At 39.3% G+C, this 27,678-nt stretch overlaps 1 protein-coding gene across 1 annotated transcript; it reads right to left on the bottom strand.

Annotated features, from left to right (window-relative positions):
- On the bottom strand, window positions 1-27,107 carry LOC145442475 (uncharacterized). Its single transcript, XM_080320394.1, has 3 exons — window positions 26,995-27,107; window positions 2,591-2,714; window positions 1-388 (listed from the first exon to the last, which is right to left on the bottom strand). The coding sequence occupies exons 1-3, from the start codon at window positions 27,042-27,044 to the stop codon at window positions 254-256; spliced, it is 309 nt and encodes a 102-aa protein (XP_080176520.1). The 5' UTR covers window positions 27,045-27,107; the 3' UTR covers window positions 1-253.
- Window positions 27,108-27,678: the final 571 nt, after the last annotated feature.

Genomic DNA, 27,678 nt, shown 5'->3' on the forward strand with positions numbered 1-27,678 from the left:
AACGATGAAACGGTTTTATTAAAATCCGGTGTACGCAGAAAGAGAGACCCTGGAGAGTTTTCCGTCAGCAGGAAATAAACTATATACAATAAAACAACAAACATGAAACATCATAATGTCGAGGCATTTGGCCGAAAAGGAGTATGCAGAGTTCTGACACACAGACGTAAGTGACGGCATGTGGCATTTAATTTCCAAAATTATATAAGATGACATGATTCTCGATTAAAACGAACGTCAACTGACGTATCAATCAAGTGCATTGATCTAGGCCTGTCACTATTTCAGTAAACCGACGACGATGGCCGTCAGATGTTAAATCCTCATCAAATGTATCCCATCTCTTCGTAGGAAATATATGGTTGCAATCTGAGGCGGCAGTCAAGTCCTATAATCATTAACAAAGAAATATTTTAGGGTAAGGAGAGAAAGTTACACGAGTATATAGTTGGAATTTTATGACAACCATATTACTAATCATTTTATGAAATAAGATAACTGATCTGCTGTGACACTACAAAGGAATCCCGTCAATCGCATCTCTTTCTTCTGTGCTCCTACGCATTACCAAGTATATAGTGTGGACGTACAGATATTATCACACCAAACTCTGCTCTACTTCTTTGGTCTACACCAGTGATTCTCAACCTGGATAACGCGTCCCCTTGGGGGCGCGGGAGGCTCTCAGGTGAAGGGGCGCAAAAAATTGACAGAGTCCGCATGAATTTATACTAAACATGTGTTTCACAGCCATTTTGAAAAGACGATTGTTGAAGACGAAACTTATTTCGTGTTCAAGAAAGCTTGCCAAATTCAAACTCAAGCAGTAGCCCTCAACGGAGTATAGGCTGATTTCAACTTGATTTGAGCCAAATTATGATATTCTTAGAGTAAGTTCCATGTGTGAGTCATTCAGTACTTTAAAGCTTTGGCAGTAGCCCAAAGCTCGGTGCGCTGGGTAGCTGTTGTTAATAGATGGCGAACTACACTGCTCAAGACAGACTTGAGTGCAATATAGGTTGCCCTAAAATAAATATTTGAAAGTAATATGTGACACTACTACTATTAAATACGGAATTCATTCGTGAATCTGAGAAATTTTCGCGCCCTGCGCGACAATATGCAATCCCAACAACTATTCATACCTTTGACACTCGCGATTTCGGTGCGTACAATAGGGCGTTGTGAAAAGCAGAATGGTCCGGAGTTCAACGGGAATGGATATGGACTGGACAGATTAACATAGGTATTTTGCGTACAGTTAGTTCATTACGAACATGCCCTGGAATGCGGCCTTGGGCTACATAAGTAATCGAAAACCGGCTGTGATTAGCAAAAAGGTTGCCTACCTCTGTATTAGATGATGTGCACTTTCTGACATCACGATAAGTGCAGGGGGGTTAGGGGGAGGGCGCAATTTTTTTGACCATCGCCAAGGGGGACGCGTGTCCAAAAAGGTTGAGAACCACTGGTCTACACACTATATTCTGGACCATTCCAAGTCTTATTTCGTTATGGATATCACGGTCATTGGGTGGCCGCGATGCCAAGGCGTAGAAAACTCGGCAGACATACTTCAAACATGTCTGGGTCTCCGTTGAGTTACGATTACGACCCATTGTGTGCCGCGTCCGGAAACTTTCATCAGTCTGTTCGGACATTGGTTTCCTAGTGGTTTTGATAATGAATTTTGATCATTATGATTATGATTATAAATTTTGATCATATTTATGTTCATCAAGTTCCCATTATAAAATAAATATACACGTTCAAACTAGTATATCGCTATCTAGCTTGATCAACTAGCTAAATTCGTTAATACTACTAAATACTTGGTCGGTAACGAAAAGTGATATTCGAATAATATGAAATTAATCAGATGATGATTATTATAAGCAGTTTGGTTTGCTTCCACCATTATGCGAACTCCTTGTTCCGGCATTTTGCAATTAAAGCCGAGTTTCTTACGACACGTAGTCTAAATGTTCAAAGCCCTTTCACATGTCGGCAAAGGTGGTCAAAGTAGTCAGCATTTCTGCAAACGTAGTAGTTTAGTATAGGTAATTGCAGAGATGTCATTTCAATTACAAGCAAGAGCAGTAATAGTTAAGGTATGCCGAAATTGCTTAATTGGTAGTAGGATATCACATGTTTGAAAAAGAATTTAGGTAGTTCCATAAAGTAGATTTGGTCGAGTAACGGTAACTTTTAGTATTTAATTGGAGTTGGGCAACATTCTAACATTGAAGATGCGTCTTCGCAAATACCATCAAATTACTTTAAACACAATACAATTTGGTGCAGGTATCGCAAAGGTATTCGTTCATCGTAATACAGGAACTATTTAATTCGCCCATCTAAGTTCCATGACAGCTTCACTGGTAAAAGTGCTGCATATCCAAAGTCCGATAAGTGGGCAAGTATGCTGTGCGCGCCTTTAAGTAGAAGCATTTTTGAGACATATGCATATGCGTAAGTAAGAAAATCTCTCAGGAAAATAGCAGTACTTTATTGCCGAAAAATCGCACATCTTTGTCATACAGTCATTGCTGTCACTAAAGGATTATACAAGCATAGCTGGTAAGTATACCTTACTAATATCGTCGCATTTTCTTGTATCCTGTTCTACGAAATACATGATTATTAGTACGTTATTTCTTGAAAGGTTCTTCGCAATCTGTTCCAGTTCCCCAGCAGTACCACAGCACTCGCACCTGAGAAGCAAAGTGGAGTCGACCAGTTATTACATAAATTCATAAAATGACATATTCAACAATGAGCGTTTTGTATTCATAACAATCTTTCTCGGTGAAACACCTAGACGTGATCACCCCGTTACCCTGTAATCTTCTATTGCGGTTTGATTAATTCAGCAAGTGTGTACACGTGCGAAATTATACGATGCATGTAACGATTCCGCAATCCAGCCAGCCAGATCATACTGTATTGCGTTATTTATGGGGACCATGCGTCCTCCTTTCTGAGGATTTGTCCATAATATGGTAACCCTACCGGTTTGTCATGTGGCCTGCTAAATGTAGAAGTTGTCCATGCCTGGCCACATTGCGTGGTCAACGACCTTCCGTGCGTTACCGAAAAAATTTGAAAAATTAAAGTTGATCAAGGCTAACTGTTTGTCAGGCACAAAGAAGTAAACTGAAGTGATTTATTGACAGAACGGGCACCTCCTACCAGATTCATGCGGTGAGGTTCATGGTTGGTGAAGCACTGACTACGTTATAGTCAGATTTACAAATATTTATCATCAAAACTAAATATGCTCAGATTGTTGGATTGTTAGGATTGTGTGTTTCCCTTTGTTTCTATGCACTCCGATTCCACCTAACAAAGCCGAATTTCACGCATTGCTGACGATTTTAAAGAGATTTTGGGACCAAGACATCATCATTATTTGAATTTTACGACTCAGAGTGACAATGGCATTGGATTGATACGAGCCGTGTCAGAATGATCTATGATGATTCGGGCTATCACAATTGAGGTGAGGCTAGATTCGTCTCTGCCACACCTTTACTTTGGTCATATATTTGCGAACAATCATTATGCGAATTGCGTGATTTTAGATGCAAAATGATTCAAATTATACATCCTTGAACACAGTGGCGGCTCGTGACAATATCGGGTGGTGGGGCAAGGGCCGCAAGCGACTTGTTATCAATATGACGTCACAGTGGCGTTTTTCAACGTTCAAAAGTAACTTAATGATGGTCACATGAATTTCCCGTAAACAATGATTTTTAACGTAGGTGCCGCGAGAGGTTTGCCGGTGGCGTGACTTGAAGTGCGGTAGCAAATGTTTTATTCATTGTTTTTTATTCAAATGATTATTTTACAAAATGTACGCGAACTAAGAATCGTTCCCATGCCACGAATCAATCATCAGGGTTTCCTTAGTAGCATGCGTTATGATTTCGTGGTAGAGATTACGCAAGCGCCGAGTAAGACTATACCAAAACATACACAGACCAACTACCTACAAAGAGCATTCGCATGACACTTTGTGGTGTTTTAATCGTTCCATGCTCAGCAATTCTGTAAAGTGCTGCAGCGCCTCCGACCCGATTTGTATATGGTAGGATTCTCGTCCCGAAAGCGAGTCAAATCGATTTGTTCTCGTTTTTCTAAGCCCGTCCGAAAGTGTTTGGTACACGATCCTGATGCGTTACGACCAGGGGATAGGCAACCAAAGCGGTGGCACCCATAAACGTAAAACATTATAAAAAGCCAGCTGTTATCCATGGAAGATTAATTACGAGTCTGCCTGCCATCATTCAAGCAGGAATCCAAGCATTGATTTAAATTGAAATGCGAGCACATATCGCATTAAACAATTTCATGAATAAATTATTTCATCTTGATGAATTTTTCACTTTTTTTCCATAGCCATAACAAAATATATCGGTAAATTAACTGTCAGTGTGCCTCGAGTAATAAGGATGAAAACCACTCACTTTTCCTTAGCCATAGACATGGTTGAGTTACCTGGGCTCACTTGATTGAAATTATTCGGAAAGAACATGATGTGTACAGTCGTCCGACCACCAGCATTAATTTATGTCTTGTATAAGTATTGTGCGCGACGTGATTTCATATTAGCAAAATGTTCAATAACGAGTTTATTGAAATCTGGAATTCCCAGAACCACGTCGTTGTGAATCGAGAGAACAGCCAACGCATTAAGCCTATCTTGGCCTATCCTGTTTCTGAGAAAGGTCTTGATACGTTTCAATGTGCTGAAACTGCGCTCGGATTCCGCGGATGAAATCGGGGTGGTCAAAATGATATTCAGAAAGCTAGTTACTGTAGCAAAGTTGATCGAAAGCGAATTTTCAACTAGGAATTTTGAAAGTTCACTAGTAGTTTTAACTTCCGAAAACGATGTATTAGAATACAAACAAGTCAACTCGCTCTCCAACCGAGCAATGTCGATCATCGGGTAATAACGAGGCACGCTGCGCAGTAGTCCAGAAGGAAAATGAATTTTGTAGGCAGGGAAATTTCTCGGATTTAACAGGACAAAAGTAACCAACTGGTCACTATTCAGACGATGTTGGATTTGGGACATCAGTATATCGCAACCTTCGTAAGCTGCAACAAGCAGGTTTTGCACACTTATCCCACGACGTAAAAGCGCTGTGTCACCAGCGAAGTGTACATTCTCTCGGATATGCGAAATTGCCTCACAAAAATGTGCAATACACAATTGCGCAGTAGTACCATCGGCCATACGCGACTGAAAAGTGCAGTACAGTGTATCGACGTGCATGAAGATGTCACAAAAAATCTTCAAAAAGACTGTCGCGGTGTCGAGATGTTCGCGCAAAATGCTATCCATGGAAGCCGTGTATTTAATTAGATCCAAAAACACCCCCCTATTGAGAGAGCATTCCTTCTCATCGTGGCCTCGAAGGGGCAATTCATGAACTCCAATAAATTTGATGGCATCAATCACCCGAGAGATAACATGCCTATTCTTATCTACAAGCTCATTGTGCTTGCAGACTGATACGCGATAACTGTCATTGAGCTGCGACATTACATTTACTCTGCCAAACAATTTATATTTAACTGCACTAGCCATGTGCACTTGGGATTTTTGGTGCGCTTTTACACGCTCTGACAAATGCTTCAGATCGCGATAACCAATTTTGTTCCAACAAGAGCCACTACTTCCGGTACCGGCACTGTCGAATAAAAAACAGTAAAAGCAAAACAAGGCCTTTTTATCCTCGCTATAAGTAAGCCATTCATTTTTATCGAAATGCGCTGAAGAAAAGGCACGAGTGCGTTTTCCTCCGGCGTACGATTGGATCAATGGGCAATTTCTAGGCTGATACGGACCTAGTCGCTTTACCTCTAATTTTTGCTCTAAAGGCAGCTGCCTAAACGGCGTACGGAGCAAAGATTCAACACGATTCATGTTCGCACTTGACCTGACTACTTATCTGCAGAAATGGGAATGACTATAACTCGAGAGATTGCGTATGCCTAACTGGAAAGGTCAACGAGTTCGGACACATGCGCAATTGTTATCTCATAGATTGGACAAGGAAATGTCATATTGAATCCAAAACATCAGTCTGAAGAACTACGGATAGCAGCCTCGGAAATTTGGTCCCGGTACAGCTTGGGAGATTTTGGCCTTGAGGCTGGAGACTGTCACACGACACATACGGCTTACGTTCTGTGGTGTCTATATGTCTGCCGCAAAATCGCCTTTGGAAAATATATTACCGAATAAATACGTGGATGAAAGCCGAAAACTTGGTACACTGTTACATGAAATCATCGAGAAGTATAGCCTCATGACCGTTTTCGGTATGGTACACTGTCAAAATTAATACGAACAGACCAACACCGAATTTTGCGTAAAATTTACTGAGGAATAGGCTGATCAAGCGATCAGCTGTTGGCCGCCATCGAAAACGAAACAGCTATCGCGCTTGACAGGGGTTGTAATTGTGAGCAAATGGCCCGAAGGCCACAATTTCACGGTGAAATTGACATTGGAGAATATAAAATAAAACTAAATATTTGAATGCAAACCGAGGATGTTAGTAAACTGTTTCATGATATCATCATCTCATCACCTATCTCTGTATGGAACACAGATACACCGGCGTTTGCGAGAAATCCGCAATGCGTTGTAGGCTAAAGTGTCAGATCAGAGCACATCTCTACCATACTCGACCTTGATAACGAAATTACTGCCCTAATCATTGAGCGTCAACCTTGAGACTTGGCACAGTGTTCGATACTAAAATCAAGACATACGCTGCAAAAGCTTATGACGGATCTAAGTAAGGAGCATCGTTAAAATCAATAGAGACCAATACCGGCTTTGCGTGAAATCTGTCAGCGATAAATGACGAGTCAGCTCTCACTCGAGTTAGGAAACGAAATTACCACTAACATAGTTCAGTGACAAACTTAAAACTTGGTACAGCGTTCGATACTAACATTAAGACTTACCGTGCCAAATGTCATAACCGATCTCAGTATTGAACATCGTCAAAATCAGTGGATACCAATACCGGCTTTGGAGTAAAACCTGTTTGCGATACATGACGGATCAGCACACACTCAACTTCGGAACCAGAATTACTACCCTAAACTTTAAGTAGAAACCCTGAAACTTGGGGCAGTGTTAAATATCACCATCACGACTTGACATACCAAGTTTCAACAGTTTTCATGCTGTGAAACACCATCAAAATCGACCTATACCAGCAAAGGTCGATTAAAAGCATATGACGGTAACCGAGTTCAGATATAGATACGATTGGTACATCACACCTTAGGGGCACAGACCTATTGTGCCCCGGTTGCTCGGTAATTTTATAAACACGAGAGAGTAAATTAGTGTTTCTTTATTGTGCGCGGCTTTGAGAGAATAGACAGTGAAAGCTTGTTATGAGCGCTACCGGGGCATGCCCCGGCTAGGCATTCGCAAAGCGAAAACACAGAAGAGAATTCGATTTTCGCACAGACTTCGCTATATATGGATATTTACAAGCGAAAGGACAAGAAGAATACGATTTTCGCTGTGATTTCGGTATATATAGATTGCTGTGAGTGTCTAAATGGTGAAGAACTGTTATTGAACAGAATGTTTGGTGGGGCAATGCCCCAGTTGCCCTATAGGACGAGCCGCCACTGCTTGAACATCAGTAAAAAAGAAATCATAGAAGTTTTTCAATTCGTTATTTTACCTATCCTGGCGACATGCGATGTATTTCTTCACTCTCTTCGCATGATTGTGTATAAAAGGAATAGGAAAGGATAGGACGTAGTTTATCTTCTCCTTAATTTTTTTGCGGAAGATACACCTACTCGATATACATACACACGATCTGTGCATATGCATACCATGAGTGCATGATGTGCATATGCCGCTGCGCAAGGAAGAAGCAGATTAGCCTTGTCGGACTTTCCAAGTCTTGCACCACCCGTCCATGCTATCCCAGTGATGCATGAGCGACAAGCGACAGTGTTACTGATCAGGTCCTTGGTCTGACCCAGCCGGGGATCGAACCCACGACCTACCGTTTAAGAAGCCGGACGCCTCACCATTACGCTATCTTGATCGGTATATATATATATATATTTTTGTTATAGGTATATAACGTATATATATCATGGTGACACCATTTTGTTAGTCAGTTAAGCACTAATTACGATGAAGGAATTGGAATGGTAGACAATAGTCACAAATTATCTTGACGTTTATGAATAGGGTTACCATATTTTGAAATCCGGAAAAGGGGAAGAGAGAACACTTGTTACAAGTTATGCTATCGGACGAGAAAGGCGTTATTTGTAAGTTTTCACGAGAAGTTCCATCGAGTTGACTAAAAAATGGCCACTTTCCAACTCGACACTCAAAAAAGCCGCCCTACCGTAAGTCGTTTATGATTGACCTTTTTATTTTATTCACTGCCATGAAAATCAAGATTTCGCGTAACTTATGTCGTTCGTAGTTGTACCTGTACAATCTCATAACTGTCAAAGTTGTACACGAGGACGCATTGCCAAAAAGGAGGACATTTTCGATTTCCTAAAAAAGGAGGACAGACCCGAAGTATTGCTAATAGAGATGGCGTGAACACATGAAAGGTTCAGGCTCGTGTGAATGCAAACCTTTTTGAAAAGTTTAGTGTGAACGTAAACGTGAACCTGATGGCGTCACGTGACGTCATGTTGTTAATTCCAACCCTATATTTCAATGGAGTGAAATATTAATGCATACGACACCTCGCGCCAACACAGGTCACCTTCAGCCACGATGCTAAAGTACGTGCTGACTTTTTAAACGTCACGAACTGTATCAACTGCAGCAATTTAATGCCATATTAATCCCATTAAATCACTATCTTTCGTTGCTTTGCCGACAGTTTCGATGAAAGCTTGGCAAGCCAATACAAAGTTACGCCCTAACTGTTAAGGCCAGTCCGTACAATGTATTCGGCGTCTGATTTGTTATTAAGAATAGTGTAAACGGGTTTCTATACTTGCTACCGATATTAATCCATAAACAAGTTACACATTAGCCAGCACTCCATTTTTTTTGATACGATCAAGATGGATCCCGTAGCCTACGCCTGCTAGATTTTTTACACTAGACAACGACGTATTCATTATTTCAATTTCAATGATTGGTTGAATAAGCATCATTCGCTGTCCTACAAATACTGTATTTCAGGGTTGTAACCAAGTCACATGGTTCCGAGTCACGAGTCAATCTTACTTTTGTGGTTTTGACTCGAGTCAAGTCATTTTCAATTCATCACCAAGTCGAGTCCGCGTCCAAGTCACCGTTTAAAGGGTCAAGTCCGAGTCATAGTGTTATGACTCGAGTCCGAGTCCAAGTCACAGTATTGAAGTCATGTTCAACTTATGTTTTCAATCTTGCTTGGGTGACATCGAATTTCTTGCTTGCCAAACATGCTTATTTTGTCCCTATCAGAGTCTTGGCAAATGTTTATTGAGGCTGATAACGGACCGTTCCTGGCCCTATTTACCGATGCTACAGATAGACTAGACAGGCTGCCAATATAATAACTTCACTAATCTTAGAGCTTTACATCAAATGTCTGTCTTCTCAGTCTGATACATCACAAATACAAGCATAGAGTTATTTTTGCGAACACATCGACGACTGCTCACAAATACTTTATTATGGAGAACCAACGAATTCACGTCTACATATACTATCTGATAGAGGACCAATGAATTCACGTCTAGATACCAGCTGATGGAGAATCAACAGATGAATGTTTTTGTGGGGGTTCAGTTTTTCTTTCACAATATCAGGTGGTTGACTAAAATAGGTCAACTTTCCTGCTCAGCCCCCGAAATAGCCGCCGGAGCGTAATACTTCAGTGCTGATTTACTGTATCTTCGTCGAATTTGCCCTACATTTACCAAAAATTCTCATAAAAGAGGACAAAACCTCAAAAATTAGGCTACTTCTTAAAATTATTGAATTGCCCAAAAGAACTCAAATTTGGCTCAATTCCAACCAGTAGAAAGCAATGCTGTAAGGGACAATTTTGGATTAATTACAAATAGAGATTTTCGAATTTTACCGCCTACCTCGTGAGTAGTAGATGTAGGCCGATTATAGCCACCAATGAGATTACGCCACGTGTCCAGCCACGCCCACTTTCAAATTTAAATTTTCCCGCGTATTTTTTTATTTTCCCGCGTATTTTTTTTTTTAATTTTGCTGTCTCGAATTTCAGTGGACTATGAGACCGGTTACTCGCCGAGAATTGAACCGAGGACCTCCGGACTCAGATATGAGAACGCGCCTTCTCCTGGAATCGAACCGTGAATCTCATGTCTTATACACCACCATTGTAACCATCACACTACCGCGCTCGCTGAAAAATTCCGTCAGTACTGAACCTATAAGGCCGAACGAAAACAGCTCCGAGGACCCTTTGACTTGTAGAACAGAACCGTGACCATTACACTATCGCGCTCGCTGCCAATCCCTGTCCGTATTGAAGCTTTTAAAAAAAGGTTGTCTAATAAGGCGCAAGCATTGAAAACACATTTGTTATTGGTGCGACAATCACCATATATTTTTCGGGATATCCACATGATAATGGTCCCTATTGACCTCAGAAAAGGATTCAGGTCCATTTTCCGGCCTCAAGAAAGCTACCATTAAATTAGAGATGGCTACCGTACGCTTCCGAGCCCGCGCTCTCAATTGTAAGGCGAGGCGACGAGTGTACCAGTACCATTACAGACGTACAACGAACGATCAATGTAAGTGGCTCTGTAAATCATGAGTAATAATAAGCGACGAGTGTGCCATCAACATTATAGACGTACAAACGAGCATATTCAACTAGCATTGATGCTTTATCGATATAGCGCAGTATGTGTAGCTGGATGCTAACCAATTCGCATTTAACAATGCGACCCGCGCACAATTATGTAGCCCGATTTTCGTTGAATATTGACGACCCCAATAAATCGAATGAGCTCTTTTCCGCAGACATCTATGACACAGCTGTCAGTCCAGTGGACACGAACTTGAGATTCCGTAGGGTTAAATTCCGCATCAAATAAGATCAGAGCGCCTTTTCTCGCTTTCAGGATTTGGACTGATGCGTCCAGCTTATGTCGCAACACTACAATATGTGGTAACACGAACCTGTGCACACGTACAGTTGTTATTTGTAGTGTCATCGTCGCCCGCCAATGCGATAAACTCCCAACGGCCGACACATTGGTCTTCAATCTAATACCAGCATATTTTTTGTAGGTCGAGAACAAGGGTAATTTAATTGCAACTAAAATGCCTGCGGCTTGTTTTGGCTCGAGGGTCGAATGCAACATATGAATCCATTCGCTAGCACTATAGCCTATTTAGGATGATGAGCCAAAACGCGTAGGCCAGGACATGGAGATAATAACTAGCCTATATATTTAGAACAAATCAAGCATTGATTTCACGATAACGTATTCGTTATAACGTCATAAAAATTTAGCGAGTTTTATAAGCTGCTTATCCTCAATGACCAATTTGCGGAAATTAGTGAAGAAGTGGATTGTACAGATTCTTAGAACTGCACGACAATTTGGTTATAGATTTGCTGATGCTACCTGCTGCCAGCATCATAACCAAGCAACCTTTACTTACCCGTCAGCTAATGTCTTACTATGTAAAACATGCATTCTGCACGTTCTTCCGTGTAGACGAACGTAATTTACCGATGTCCTAAATATTCAATTAATTCGGTTACTTTATGTGGCAGCTCATAATTTGAAATCAGCAACGACTTCATTACATTACAAGTCTTACAGTTTACGTTACTTCTTGCTCGTTTCTTTACTGCAAAAAGCGTTTATATTCAACTCGTCGCATTTTAGATTGCTTCGAGTCGTGGCGGTAGTTATGAATAAGTTAATATTGTGCCTACTGCCCAGTGCACCTATAGATGCGGAATCTACTTAACACGCGCATGGATCGCTTATTTCAAATAAATCGCATAAAGTAATAAACGTGCTGGAGTTGTCAATCTAAAATCACATTCATGATACGAAATGAGTCATCGCCATTTTGAATTTATGATATGTTTATAAACTACATTTGAAAATGCGTGGGCCCCGAAGTCAGGTTATTGCAACAGCTATAAAAAAAAAGTAACATAGTGAGTTTAATTAGGTCGATAAAATATTATATATTTTTCGAATACATTTCATCCATATCTACAAATATATCTTGATGCTATCGTGAGCCACTAAAATGTTCTCCACATGCGATCCGCTAACCGTAGTTTGCTCATCCCTGGTTTTAATCATAATCTTTCGAGTAAGTTCTGTTGGTAGGCAAGCCCTACCAGAATATATTTTGATAAAGGCAAGAGTAAATCGTTATCGAGCACCTTTCGTTATCAACTTCTTCAGTAACTCAAAATCGGTGACCGATCGCGACCTCTCGGAATAAATGAACAACGTGCAATATGAACAGGACATGAAGCTACGATGTCCGATAATTCCTTTCAATTAAAGTAGAAGTATAGCCATTTCCGACAAAGTAAAACGTTACTCGGCATTGCGCTCTCGATAGTAGTGAGAAATGATATTCGTTTACTTTCGATAATATCCAACATACGGACTCATGTCGAGGGCAATTTTTAGAACTCAAATATCGCATAGCCTAACTTTGCAATATTTTTCGATTTATTTAGTCATGTTTTCCTTGCGATAGCCATTCAGCATCGCGAAAATTCATAGTAGAATCTAGAATAAACTGCTAACTTTTATCAAGGTCTTTGAAAAGTACTTTTCAACATTTAACTATCATGACATAGTAAACTTCTACTCAAGTACGAGAAGTAGCGATTATAAGGTGATTAGAAAATAAGTATTACGAGCCCAGTTTTGCCTAAAACCTAAATCGCAACACGTTATCTGATCCATTCCGAATGACGAGATTAAATATCCCTGAAAAATGAATAATATTCATAATATTCACATTGCTATACATAAAATTTGCTCTGACATTGCCCATAGTGACCATTTAGAATTGGATAGTAAAGGAGTCGAAATTTCTTCGATGCGCCTAGTGCACTAATTCGAGTGCTGAAATCCGAATCGACTAATTTGTTATAATGATTCGAGTAGAGTAGTAAAATTTAATTAGCGAGTACTGAAATTACAGTAATATAGTTATATCACCGATACGAAATTTGGTAGCCATTTCCCCGGAATAGTAATCAGTCCGAAACATTATGATAAATAGATAAGGTTGAAGAAATATAAAAATATCATCAATGGTGTATGTATTATGAAACTGGAAATATTGTATTTGTAGTAGCACGCAATAGGTTTCCAATTCGTAATTTCAACCGCATCGGCAGTTTTTTCATAAAAATAAATAAACAAATACTTTGATACTAATTTCAAAATAACGCAAATCTCTTAATGAATGTCCCTTGAATAGTAATTAATCCAAAACATTATCATGCAAGGTCCGAGAAACATAAAAATATCATTAATGTGGTATGCATTGTGAAACAGGCAATATTTTCTTTGCGGTGACCAGGGAATATGTTCTAATTCGTAATTTCAACCCCATCATCATTCTCTCATAATAATGAATTAGCAAATCCTTGGATCCTAATTTTCAAAGTAGCTTAGATCTCTGAATGAGCTCTGACTCGCTGTTATCTTCAAACCATGGAATTATTACGAGTATCACCATCGCTCACTGAAGAAAGGGATGAAATTATATCCGGGGCATATTCCTTGGCCAGGAATTTTATCATGTACGAACTAGACGGGCCGAGCGTTAAAGCAAATACGAAAGCGGAGGCAACCTTACGGCGAGTTAGTGATGAAATGTTCGAGCGACATCGAACTGTCGTAAACGCAATCTCTAAACGTTTCCGATACAGTATTGTTGAAGTCGACGAAAAATATGAAGAATATTCTGCGGAAGAGCGGATGTTCCTGATGATAGCTGACGAAATTTTTAAAGATACCCAAGAGAATTGGGGTCGGATCGTATCTGTGTTCGTGCTCGGTAGCATTCTTGCTCGCAAAAACGAGGATGAGCATCACGGCGATGATATAGAAGGTATCATACAGTCACTGGGGAATTACATTGGTAGTAGAAGGCGAAAGTGGATAGCGGAAAATGGAGGATGGGTAAGCGATTTTACATGGCCTGATAAGGATTTGGCAATTATCATTTAGCTTGAGGTACTGTGTATCTGCTCTCGAGAGTTCATACCACCTATCGATAATGAAACTTAGCTTGCACTTCACAATTCGGTTTTCAATTTACATTTTGTCATAAGGCACAGTAATTTACATTCCAAGCGCTCCGAACTTTGAATTACCTAGCAAGTACGGTAACTTTCCTCTGCAAGATTAGGAAGGCTTACATTCTTTTGTTTGTTTCAGGACAGTTTTGTAGGATTTTTTGATAACGCAGCTTTCGATGATAGCAAAGTTTGGAAGAGGCTCATGCTTGTTGGAATTGGACTGACGTCTATTGCAATGGCAATAACGAGATCATGAGATTACATTAAAGATTGCTCCATAAAACCGTCTTTATCTGGAACATTTTCATTTTTCAAATTTATACAGCTACGTAAGGAAATTGCTAGGTTACCTAGAAAACGCCGCAGGTCAAATTTGATCCAATTCCGACCATAGTAGCGACAAGGAGTTATGACAGCTCAAAATGATCTCTCTTTCGAAGCCAAATATCGTTGGTTCTCCACGACCAAATATCGTGTTCTATAAATATTGTGCATATGGAACAGATATAAATGTTGCTATTTTGTTGTTATTTGCGAAGAATACTTTGCTCAGTAATTAATTTCACGGGGATTCTAAACCTCAATACATACAAGTGAGCAAAGTTACATTAACCTGCGTTAACCTGTAGTGTTATGTAACTACCTACAATTCTATCAAGACGTAGCGAACACGACAAGTAATATGGAGTGAAGGAATAAGGGCGCGAAATTCCAATGTATAGATGCATATTTAGGCGGAAATATCGTCTTACCGGACGAATGCAATTGTTTCCTTAAAGTTTTTCTGTCTACGCCATTCAAGCGCGGTAAGATCAGTTTGAGTTGGCGACATTCAGGATGATATTTCAAGAAGCTCTGAATGATAGTCACATATTCCTCGTCGATTCTTGTTCTATCGCTGTCACTGAGGTCGAATACCTTTAGCTGTTCATTGAATAATTGAATATTAGGCGGTTTAGGTCAATTTCATAAACGAAATCTGAACTAAATTGCTTTATTGAGAACCATGAGAGAGCAGAAAGAACTTACTGTAGTGCATCGCTTGCCCATCTCTTCGTTAAGACTCCTGATTTGCATGGAAAGCATCTTGCAATTACTCAGGTTGAATTCTTCAACGCGGGTTTTGTGCCGGATTTCAGTTACTGTTTTGTAGCAGGAGGAAATGTCGGGATTTCTACTCAAATCCAGCGAATGCAGCTAAAACACAGTGTGATGTTCAGATATTTTACGACGCTACAAACCACTCAGTTGCTGTAATAATAATATTTATCGACGACAGAGCAATATTATCAATTTCTTCGCCTCATCGCAAAACTGGTGTAATACAGAAAATAATGAACGTCTATAGGATATCGAAGAAACGACGGAAACTAGCATTAATATGAATGAGCGATGGAAAATCTTTCACTCATAAGCAAGGACACTTTTCATCAGCAGACGTGATCAGGAATGCCTTATTGATGATAAATTCGCTCGCCAAATGCAATGCCATGCCTGACGTTGCTTGGAACTCGCATTAGTTGCAAACTATGCTTGATTATTTCACTAGTAAGAAAACAAAACAGATCTAGTTAAAATGGATCACCTCATGATTACCGAGACCATTGTTTAACGACGTTAATGAATGTTCATCCAATTCGCAAGCTGAAAGTCGAACTGCCTTCGTGTTATGCCTTTTCGCGAAACGTCCGATTTCCTGCAATCCTACCGGTTCCAAATCCGTATTGTAACTTAGATCGAGTTTATCAACCTACAAAATACAGCAAATTATTCTGAAAACGACACACAAAATTGCGGAAACGAGCGGCTACCTCGATTTCGCCAAAACATTCAAAAGCATGAATTTCCTCCGGTGTGAGGTCGCATCCTTTCATCACAAGAGTAACCGCTCTGTCTTTACAAAATGAGGGCGGCAGTGCAGCCATACACTCTTCATCCAGACGATTATAGCTGATGTCGAGATATTGGAGCTAAACGAATATGGGAAACTGACAACTTACGACCAGAATTAATCGGGGATGAAGACAAACATTACAAACTTATAACAGAGAAATTTTGATTAGCCAGTCACGTCATAATAGATTGGCGAAATGTTCTGAGATTAAAATAGAATTTCTGTGATTCGTCTCAAATGGACTCTTTGCAAGCAGTCATAAAGAATGTGACTATTGACCACTACTGAACAACAATCGCTCAAGACAAGATCCATATACCTTACTGTTTTTGACCTGCATGGCGACGAAATCCTTTGACCGCAAGTGCGAGTTCACAAGTGACAAATAGGTTAGATCGCTTGAAATAATAGTCCCGAGTTGCGTGAAGTTGATGTTTTCGCCGTAGCTGAGATCGAGTTTTTGCAATTTAACCTATGGGAATGAGGTAATAAAAGTCTCATATCGAAAGGATTTATACTAGATTAGTGTCCGGATATTTTCATCGCCAATACCTGATGCTGTCTGATAAGTTGACTCAAAACGATCAGAAAATCGTTAGATCCGCTACTTTCTTCCAGGTTGAGCTCCGTCGAGCCACACTTCTTCATCAACTCGCAGATGGCTGGCAGGAGTTTGTCAATGCCATCGTGGGCTGTGACGCTGACTTTTTTTATTTGGACCTGGACGAGTGCAAAACTTTCCCCGATAAAACAGTAATTGAGGTGATGAATAATTAAACCCTCATCAACTCTCACTAGTCTAGTATGACTATTGCGATAAATGGCTACACCGGTGCGCGATTGAGCATTGTTCGGTACGATACCTTCAATTCACGCGTAGTAACAATATTAATATGAAACAATGCGGTCATGATGAAGGTTTTTTCAAAGCCCGCTATGTATATTATACGGATAAACATGCTTAAATTGAACGTGGGTTTATAATGCTCAGTGACTGTGAGCGGTATGTGTAAATGTGTTTACCTCAAATTCAAATTCGCGAATTTGGTCCAATATCATCTTTACAAGGTTTTCATTGAGATGGCATTGGCGGAATTCTAACTCGTACATGCGAGATTTCTCCATGAGACCATTCACGATATTCTTTACATCCAATTCAGTCGTAGTTTTATGATAGATCCCACAAGGAATTTCAACTTCATCATGATCCATAAGTATTGATTGATGGTACATCCTGTTATCACCTTTAGCATATGTGAATCATAAATAATTCATGATCAGGGAATAAAATTAATATTAATTTTAATCAACCTCCAATGTGATTTGAGTGTCGGACTATTTCAATATTTCGATAAGTCGGATAAAATGATGATACGTGACATATATACTCAAGCAAGAAACCGCTCCAGTACCAACACCACCACGTATGCCAATAACATATGACTGAATCATGGTAGCTTGCAGAGTTTAGTCAGCCATTGTACAGTTTATGCGCTATGAGAATATCGAGTTAATCCAATTACACCATCATAAAATTTATCCAAGAGTCAAAATTATATTATTTTTCAGTATTGTATGGCCGAAATTATTAGAAATAAACATCCAAAAAGTTTAAGCTTCGGTTTTTACTTTATGAGAATAATTTTATATACTTTATTATTGTCATGGTAGGGTGCTTGTAATAACGAAGGTGTTTTTAACAACAAGCTATCAATAACTTCACAAATGACACAAGCTAATTGATAAATTTTGAAATTGCCTGTAAGATATTAAGCTAATTATCAGAGTCGACGGCGATAAAACTATTTTACTTGAGTAATATTTATCGCTACATAAATATCGTTATGCCTTTGATACGATGTAAATAGTTATCTCGTGCGGCGTCCGTTGCGTGTCGTCACCCTTCGTACAATGTCGAGGAATAAGCTACCCGGTGCCGTTGAGTTGTGATTATTTGTCGTAGACTTAAGTTGTGATATTGCAAATTTTGAGTTTCTAAGATGGGTCCGTTCGGGTAAAAAGGAGCCCACGAATGCAATAAAGAGACAATTCTGAGGATGCCGCCCGCCCCGATCGTGGTTCGGGGCAATAAAAGGGATTAAACCTTCATCATGACCGCATTGTTTCATATTAATATTGTTACTACGCGTGAATTGAAGGTATCGTACCGAACAATGCTCAATCGCGCACCGGTGTAGCCATTTATCGCAATAGTCATACTAGACTAGTGAGAGTTGATGAGGGTTTAATTATTCATCACCTCAATTACTGTTTTATCGGGGAAAGTTTTGCACTCGTCCAGGTCCAAATAAAAAAAGTCAGCGTCACAGCCCACGATGGCATTGACAAACTCCTGCCAGCCATCTGCGAGTTGATGAAGAAGTGTGGCTCGACGGAACTCAACCTGGAAGAAAGTAGCGGATCTAACGATTTCTGATCGTTTTGAGTCAACTTATCAGACAGCATCAGGTATTGGCGATGAAAATATCCGGACACAAATCTAGTATAAATCCTTTCGATATGAGACTTTTATTACCTCATTCCCATAGGTTAAATTGCAAAAACTCGATCTCAGCTACGGCGAAAACATCAACTTTACGCAACTCGGGACTATTATTTCAAGCGATCTAACCTATTTGTCACTTGTGAACTCGCACTTGCGGTCAAAGGATTTCGTCGCCATGCAGGTCAAAAACAGTAAGGTATATGGATCTTGTCTTGAGCGATTGTTGTTCAGTAGTGGTCAATAGTCACATTCTTTATGACTGCTTGCAAAGAGTCCATTTGAGACGAATCACAGAAATTCTATTTTAATCTCAGAACATTTCGCTAATCTATTATGACGTGACTGGCTAATCAAAATTTCTCTGTTATAAGTTTGTAATGTTTGTCTTCATCCCCAATTAATTCTGGTCGTAAGTTGTCAGTTTCCCATATTCGTTTAGCTCCAATATCTCGACATCAGCTATAATCGTCTGGATGAAGAGTGTATGGCTGCACTGCCGCCCTTATTTCGTAAAGACAGAGCGGTTACTCTTGTAATGAAAGGATGCGACCTCACACCGGAGGAAATTCATGCTTTTGAATGTTTTGGTGAAATCGAGGTAGCCGCTCGTTTCTGCAATTTTGTGTGTCGTTTTCAGAATAATTTGCTGTATTTTGTAGGTTGATAAACTCGATCTAAGTTACAATACGGATTTGGAACCGGTAGGATTGCAGGAAATCGGACGTTTCGCGAAAAGGCATAACACGAAGGCAGTTCGACTTTCAGCTTGCGAATTCGATGAACATTCATTAACGTCGTTAAACAATGGTCTCGGTAATCATGAGGTGATCCATTTTAACTAGATCTGTTTTGTTTTCTTACTAGTGAAATAATCAAGCATAGTTTGCAACTAATGCGAGTTCCAAGCAACGTCAGGCATGGCATTGCATTTGGCGAGCGAATTTATCATCAATAAGGCATTCCTGATCACGTCTGCTGATGAAAAGTGTCCTTGCTTATGAGTGAAAGATTTTCCATCGCTCATTCATATTAATGCTAGTTTCCGTCGTTTCTTCGATATCCTATAGACGTTCATTATTTTCTGTATTACACCAGTTTTGCGATGAGGCGAAGAAATTGATAATATTGCTCTGTCGTCGATAAATATTATTATTACAGCAACTGAGTGGTTTGTAGCGTCGTAAAATATCTGAACATCACACTGTGTTTTAGCTGCATTCGCTGGATTTGAGTAGAAATCCCGACATTTCCTCCTGCTACAAAACAGTAACTGAAATCCTGCACAAAACCCGCGTTGAAGAATTCAACCTGAGTAATTGCAAGATGCTTTCCATGCAAATCAGGAATCTTAGTGAAGAGATGGGCAAGCGATGCACTACAGTAAGTTCTTTCTGCTCTCTCATGGTTCTCAATAAAGCAATTTAGTTCAGATTTCGTTTATGAAATTGACCTAAACCGCCTAATATTCAATTATTCAATGAACAGCTAAAGGTATTCGACCTCAGTGACAGCGATAGAACAAGAATCGACGAGGAATATGTGACTATCATTCAGAGCTTCTTGAAATATCATCCTGAATGTCGCCAACTCAAACTGATCTTACCGCACTTGAATGGCGTAGACAGGAAAACTTTAAGGAAACAATTGCATTCGTCCGGTAAGACGATATTTCCGCCTAAATATGCATCTATACATTGGAATTTCGCGCCCTTATTTCTTCACTCCATATTACTTGTCGTGTTCGCTACGTCTTGATAGAATTGTAGGTAGTTACATAACACTACAGGTTAACGCAGGTTAATGTAACTTTGCTCACTTGTATGCATTGAGGTTTAGAATCCCCGTGAAATTAATTACTGAGCAAAGTATTCTTCGCAAATAACAACAAAATAGCAACATTTATATCTGTTCCATATACACCATATTTATAGAACACGATATTTGGTCGTGGAGAACCAACGATATTTGGCTTCGAAAGAGAGATCATTTTGAGCTGTCATAACTCCTTGTCGCTACTATGGTCGGAATTGGATCAAATTTGACCTGCGGCGTTTTCTAGGTCACCTAGCAATTTCCTTACGTAGCTGTATAAATTTGAAAAATGAAAATGTTCCAGATAAAGACGGTTTTATGGAGCAATCTTTAATGTAATCTCAGAAGAAACTGCATCCGTCCTACAGTAAAATTTATGTAATTAAACGACGAAGAAATATGTTATTTAAAAAATATTACATGATGTACGGCATAGGACTATCCATGATCTTGTTATTGCCATTGCAATAGACGTCAGTCCAATTCCAACAAGCATGAGCCTCTTCCAAACTTTGCTATCATCGAAAGCTGCGTTATCAAAAAATCCTACAAAACTTTTCTGAAACAAACAAAAGAATGTAAGCCTTCCTAATCTTGCAGAGGAAAGTTACCGTACTTGCTAGGTAATTCAAAGTTCGGAGCGCTTGGAATGTAAATTACTGTGCCTTATGACAAAATGTAAATTGAAAACCGAATTGTGAAGTGCAAGCTAAGTTTCATTATCGATAGGTGGTATGAACTCTCGAGAGCAGATACACAGTACCTCAAGCTAAATGATAATTGCCAAATCCTTATCAGGCCATGTAAAATCGCTTACCCATCCTCCATTTTCCGCTATCCACTTTCGCCTTCTACTACCAATGTAATTCCCCACTGACTGTATGATACCTTCTATATCATCGCCGTGATGCTCATCCTCGTTTTTGCGAGCAAGAATGCTACCGAGCACGAACACAGATACGATCCGACCCAAATTCTCTTGGGTATCTTTAAAAATTTCGTCAGCTATCATCAGGAACATCCGCTCTTCCGCAGAATATTTTTCATATTTTTCGTCGACTTCAACAATACTGTATCGGAGACGTTTAGAGATTGCGTTTACGACAGTTCGATGTCGCTCGAACATTTCATCACTAACTCGCCGTAAGGTTGCCTCCGCTTTCGTATTTGCTTTAACGCTCGGCCCGTCTAGTTCGTACATGATAAAATTCCTGGCCAAGGAATATGCCCCGGATATAATTTCATCCCTTTCTTCAGTGAGCGATGGTGATACTCGTAATAATTCCATGGTTTGAAGATAACAGCGAGTCAGAGCTCATTCAGAGATCTAAGCTACTTTGAAAATTAGGATCCAAGGATTTGCTAATTCATTATTATGAGAGAATGATGATGGGGTTGAAATTACGAATTAGAACATATTCCCTGGTCACCGCAAAGAAAATATTGCCTGTTTCACAATGCATACCACATTAATGATATTTTTATGTTTCTCGGACCTTGCATGATAATGTTGTGGATTAATTACTATTCAAGGGACATTCATTAAGAGATTTGCGTTATTTTGAAATTAGTATCAAAGTATTTGTTTATTTATTTTTATGAAAAAACTGCCGATGCGGTTGAAATTACGAATTGGAAACCTATTGCGTGCTACTACAAATACAATATTTCCAGTTTCATAATACATACACCATTGATGATATTTTTATATTTCTTCAACCTTATCTATTTATCATAATGTTTCGGACTGATTACTATTCCGGGGAAATGGCTACCAAATTTCGTATCGGTGATATAACTATATTACTGTAATTTCAGTACTCGCTAATTAAATTTTACTACTCTACTCGAATCATTATAACAAATTAGTCGATTCGGATTTCAGCACTCGAATTAGTGCACTAGGCGCATCGAAGAAATTTCGACTCCTTTACTATCCAATTCTAAATGGTCACTATGGGCAATGTCAGAGCAAATTTTATGTATAGCAATGTGAATATTATGAATATTATTCATTTTTCAGGGATATTTAATCTCGTCATTCGGAATGGATCAGATAACGTGTTGCGATTTAGGTTTTAGGCAAAACTGGGCTCGTAATACTTATTTTCTAATCACCTTATAATCGCTACTTCTCGTACTTGAGTAGAAGTTTACTATGTCATGATAGTTAAATGTTGAAAAGTACTTTTCAAAGACCTTGATAAAAGTTAGCAGTTTATTCTAGATTCTACTATGAATTTTCGCGATGCTGAATGGCTATCGCAAGGAAAACATGACTAAATAAATCGAAAAATATTGCAAAGTTAGGCTATGCGATATTTGAGCTCTAAAAATTGCCCTCGACATGAGTCCGTATGTTGGATATTATCGAAAGTAAACGAATATCATTTCTCACTACTATCGAGAGCGCAATGCCGAGTAACGTTTTACTTTGTCGGAAATGGCTATACTTCTACTTTAATTGAAAGGAATTATCGGACATCGTAGCTTCATGTCCTGTTCATATTGCACGTTGTTCATTTATTCCGAGAGGTCGCGATCGGTCACCGATTTTGAGTTACTGAAGAAGTTGATAACGAAAGGTGCTCGATAACGATTTACTCTTGCCTTTATCAAAATATATTCTGGTAGGGCTTGCCTACCAACAGAACTTACTCGAAAGATTATGATTAAAACCAGGGATGAGCAAACTACGGTTAGCGGATCGCATGTGGAGAACATTTTAGTGGCTCACGATAGCATCAAGATATATTTGTAGATATGGATGAAATGTATTCGAAAAATATATAATATTTTATCGACCTAATTAAACTCACTATGTTACTTTTTTTTTATAGCTGTTGCAATAACCTGACTTCGGGGCCCACGCATTTTCAAATGTAGTTTATAAACATATCATAAATTCAAAATGGCGATGACTCATTTCGTATCATGAATGTGATTTTAGATTGACAACTCCAGCACGTTTATTACTTTATGCGATTTATTTGAAATAAGCGATCCATGCGCGTGTTAAGTAGATTCCGCATCTATAGGTGCACTGGGCAGTAGGCACAATATTAACTTATTCATAACTACCGCCACGACTCGAAGCAATCTAAAATGCGACGAGTTGAATATAAACGCTTTTTGCAGTAAAGAAACGAGCAAGAAGTAACGTAAACTGTAAGACTTGTAATGTAATGAAGTCGTTGCTGATTTCAAATTATGAGCTGCCACATAAAGTAACCGAATTAATTGAATATTTAGGACATCGGTAAATTACGTTCGTCTACACGGAAGAACGTGCAGAATGCATGTTTTACATAGTAAGACATTAGCTGACGGGTAAGTAAAGGTTGCTTGGTTATGATGCTGGCAGCAGGTAGCATCAGCAAATCTATAACCAAATTGTCGTGCAGTTCTAAGAATCTGTACAATCCACTTCTTCACTAATTTCCGCAAATTGGTCATTGAGGATAAGCAGCTTATAAAACTCGCTAAATTTTTATGACGTTATAACGAATACGTTATCGTGAAATCAATGCTTGATTTGTTCTAAATATATAGGCTAGTTATTATCTCCATGTCCTGGCCTACGCGTTTTGGCTCATCATCCTAAATAGGCTATAGTGCTAGCGAATGGATTCATATGTTGCATTCGACCCTCGAGCCAAAACAAGCCGCAGGCATTTTAGTTGCAATTAAATTACCCTTGTTCTCGACCTACAAAAAATATGCTGGTATTAGATTGAAGACCAATGTGTCGGCCGTTGGGAGTTTATCGCATTGGCGGGCGACGATGACACTACAAATAACAACTGTACGTGTGCACAGGTTCGTGTTACCACATATTCTAGTGTTGCGACATAAGCTGGACGCATCAGTCCAAATCCTGAAAGCGAGAAAAGGCGCTCTGATCTTATTTGATGCGGAATTTAACCCTACGGAATCTCAAGTTCGTGTCCACTGGACTGACAGCTGTGTCATAGATGTCTGCGGAAAAGAGCTCATTCGATTTATTGGGGTCGTCAATATTCAACGAAAATCGGGCTACATAATTGTGCGCGGGTCGCATTGTTAAATGCGAATTGGTTAGCATCCAGCTACACATACTGCGCTATATCGATAAAGCATCAATGCTAGTTGAATATGCTCGTTTGTACGTCTATAATGTTGATGGCGCACTCGTCGCTTATTATTACTCATGATTTACAGAGCCACTTACATTGATCGTTCGTTGTACGTCTGTAATGGTACTGGTACACAATTGAGAGCGCGGGCTCGGAAGCGTACGGTAGCCATCTCTAATTTAATGGTAGCTTTCTTGAGGCCGGAAAATGGACCTGAATCCTTTTCTGAGGTCAATAGGGACCATTATCATGTGGATATCCCGAAAAATATATGGTGATTGTCGCACCAATAACAAATGTGTTTTCAATGCTTGCGCCTTATTAGACAACCTTTTTTTAAAAGCTTCAATACGGACAGGGATTTGCAGCGAGCGCGATAGTGTAATGGTCACGGTTCTGTTCTACAAGTCATAGGGTCCTCGGTTCAAATCAGGGGGAGGAGCCGTTTTCGTTCGGCCTTATAGGTTCAGTACTGAAGGAATTCTCTCAGCGAGCGCGGTAGCGTAATGGTTATAGTGGTGGTGTATAAGACATGAGATTCACGGTTCGATTCCAGGAGAAGTCGCGTTTTCATATCTGAGTCGGGAGGTCCTCGGTTCAATTCTCGGCGAGTAACCGGTCTCATAGTCCACTGAAATTCGAGACAGTAATATTAAAAAAAAAATACGCGGGAAAATAAAAAAATTCGCGGGAAAATTTAAATTTGAAAGTGGGCGTGGCTGGACACGTGGCGTAATCTCATTGGTGGCTATAATCGGCCTACATCTACTACTCTCGTGATATTGTTAGATTGTGTAAAAATATGATTCATAGCAAATTAGGCTCAATTCCAACTAGAAGAAGCGAAGTTATTAGAGTGGAATATTTTGGATATGAAAAAATAGTCGGCTTACTACTATAATATGTAATTATAATACTATGAAAGAATTTCTCACTTAAAATACTCCATTTATTTTTCAATCTAAAATATTCTCCTCTCACATCATTGATTCTACTTTTTCAAATGAACCCAGATTCAGGGTTCTTTTTATGCAACATAACAATTTTATCAAGTAGGCACCCAGTAAAATAAAAAAGAAGTTATTTTAGAACAGCCATATTGTACAAACATCACACAATATTACCCATTCATTATTACTCACGTGCATAATGCGCATACCTAACAAAACGTCAAAGGGACGGGTGGTATTGTGTGTTTTCACAGACAGCAGATCAAATCAATGAGTCACACTTCGAAAATACTAATGTGGAATGGAGATCCTCAGATATGTTAAAGCGGCATGGCCTTAGAATAAATCCACATCTACTGAATACACGTTCCACTAGGGCGCTAGATACAGGAACTGACATACTCAATTGACAATTGAAGCACACTGAAGAGCATTGAATACTCATCTTTCTAGTCGCCCAAAAATGCAAAGAATCATCGCCTTCAAATCTACACATGAGCTTATCACTCTCTTGACCATCTGAGTCATTTCATTGGCACTATAATTGAACTTTGCTTCGATTGTTTACTTGTATAATTGAAAAGTCTTTGATTGAGGAGTATCTAATACCTTTCATCACTGAATGATTTTGTACAATGCATTGCTACTATGTACCATTGTATGTTGTTTTTACGTAGGCATATTTGATATCAGCCAAGTGCAACGCAAGCAGTGGTGATAAATAGCGATGTCGCCAGAATTCGTCAGATGCGTTGATCTAGCCATTACGATTCGCAAATTTCTTCATCTTCAAGTCATATAAAATAAGCCGAGTCAATGACTTGCATCGAGTCATGCGTGATGACTCGAGTACAAGTCGAGTCAATCCAAATATTGACTCGAGTCGAGTCGAGTCATTTTACCATTTCAAGAAAATGACTCGAGTCAAGTCGAGTCACAAAAAATTCGTGACTCGAGTCTGACTCGAGTCGAGTCATGACTCGAGTCATTACAACCCCGCTGTATTTCATTCTTGGTGTTGTGTGATTGCGGGTCAAACTCACAGCAGATACTCACTAAATTTTCACAATAGGAAAGCTGAATATTTCGAGCAAATCTTTGTAACAAGGCAAGTCAAATGTTTGAGATTGACAAGGTGCATTCTGGTTTAGTGTTGATTAATTTATGCTACCAGCGCCTTCCATGACGTGGTCCGAAGTTGAAAGGCCAGGAATTGAAACCAAAGCTGTTATAATGATGTGAATAATGTAATAATGAAAAAGCTGTGATAGTGCAGAACCTTCAATGTTCGTTTGAGAAAGTGAACCTCTAAATTTCTGAGGTTCACACACAAAAAGCGAACGTGATTCTCCCGTTCACACCATCCGTAATAAATAATTATACGATTTGAAACAAACTTGCTCACCCATCAGTAAAAATAATGACAAGTCCTTGTCGCTCTGCCGATGTGAACATATTACTATCAGCATAGACGAGAGCATCTATGAAACAGGATTTTCCTGGATTTTTTTTGTGGTACCTGAAATTACAATTTCATTGCTTTAGAACCTCGAAAGATTCGCAGGCGCGAAACTATTGAATTTCAACTTCAAATTAACCGACGATTAAAAATAACAAGCTTCATAAAATACATCGATGATTGAAGTTTCTAAATGACTGCTGTGGTGTTATTATGGACGGGTGAAGTAATTCTGACAAATGTGAGAAATGTTATCATATCGAAAATTTATATGTTTAGATAACGCTGAGACTTCATGGTACTTGACGACATGTGTACAGCTCGATATCCATGGTATTGTAGCACAGTAAATTGAGATTGTCTTGTTCGCTTCGTTTGTTTATTGGTATTTTCTTTTCTATGTGTTCTTTATTTTGTACTCCTTTATAAATTACGGGCATCAAGCCAACTTTGGATATCCGTCATACTCACTTTGACGGAGTCGTGGATTATTATGTATTTTTATATATTCTATTTATAGGATTACGAAATAAAGTGTTTTCCTCCTGTCGGTCTCTCTTGAATAGCCTACTTTTCATCTCATTACCATCATCTAATATTGTATAAACTTGCCACATCACACATCGTGGG

This window comes from Botryllus schlosseri, chromosome 7 (genome assembly GCF_051294905.1).
Source record: "Botryllus schlosseri isolate E-star chromosome 7, Bs_hap1, whole genome shotgun sequence".
NCBI lineage: Eukaryota > Metazoa > Chordata > Ascidiacea > Stolidobranchia > Styelidae > Botryllus > Botryllus schlosseri.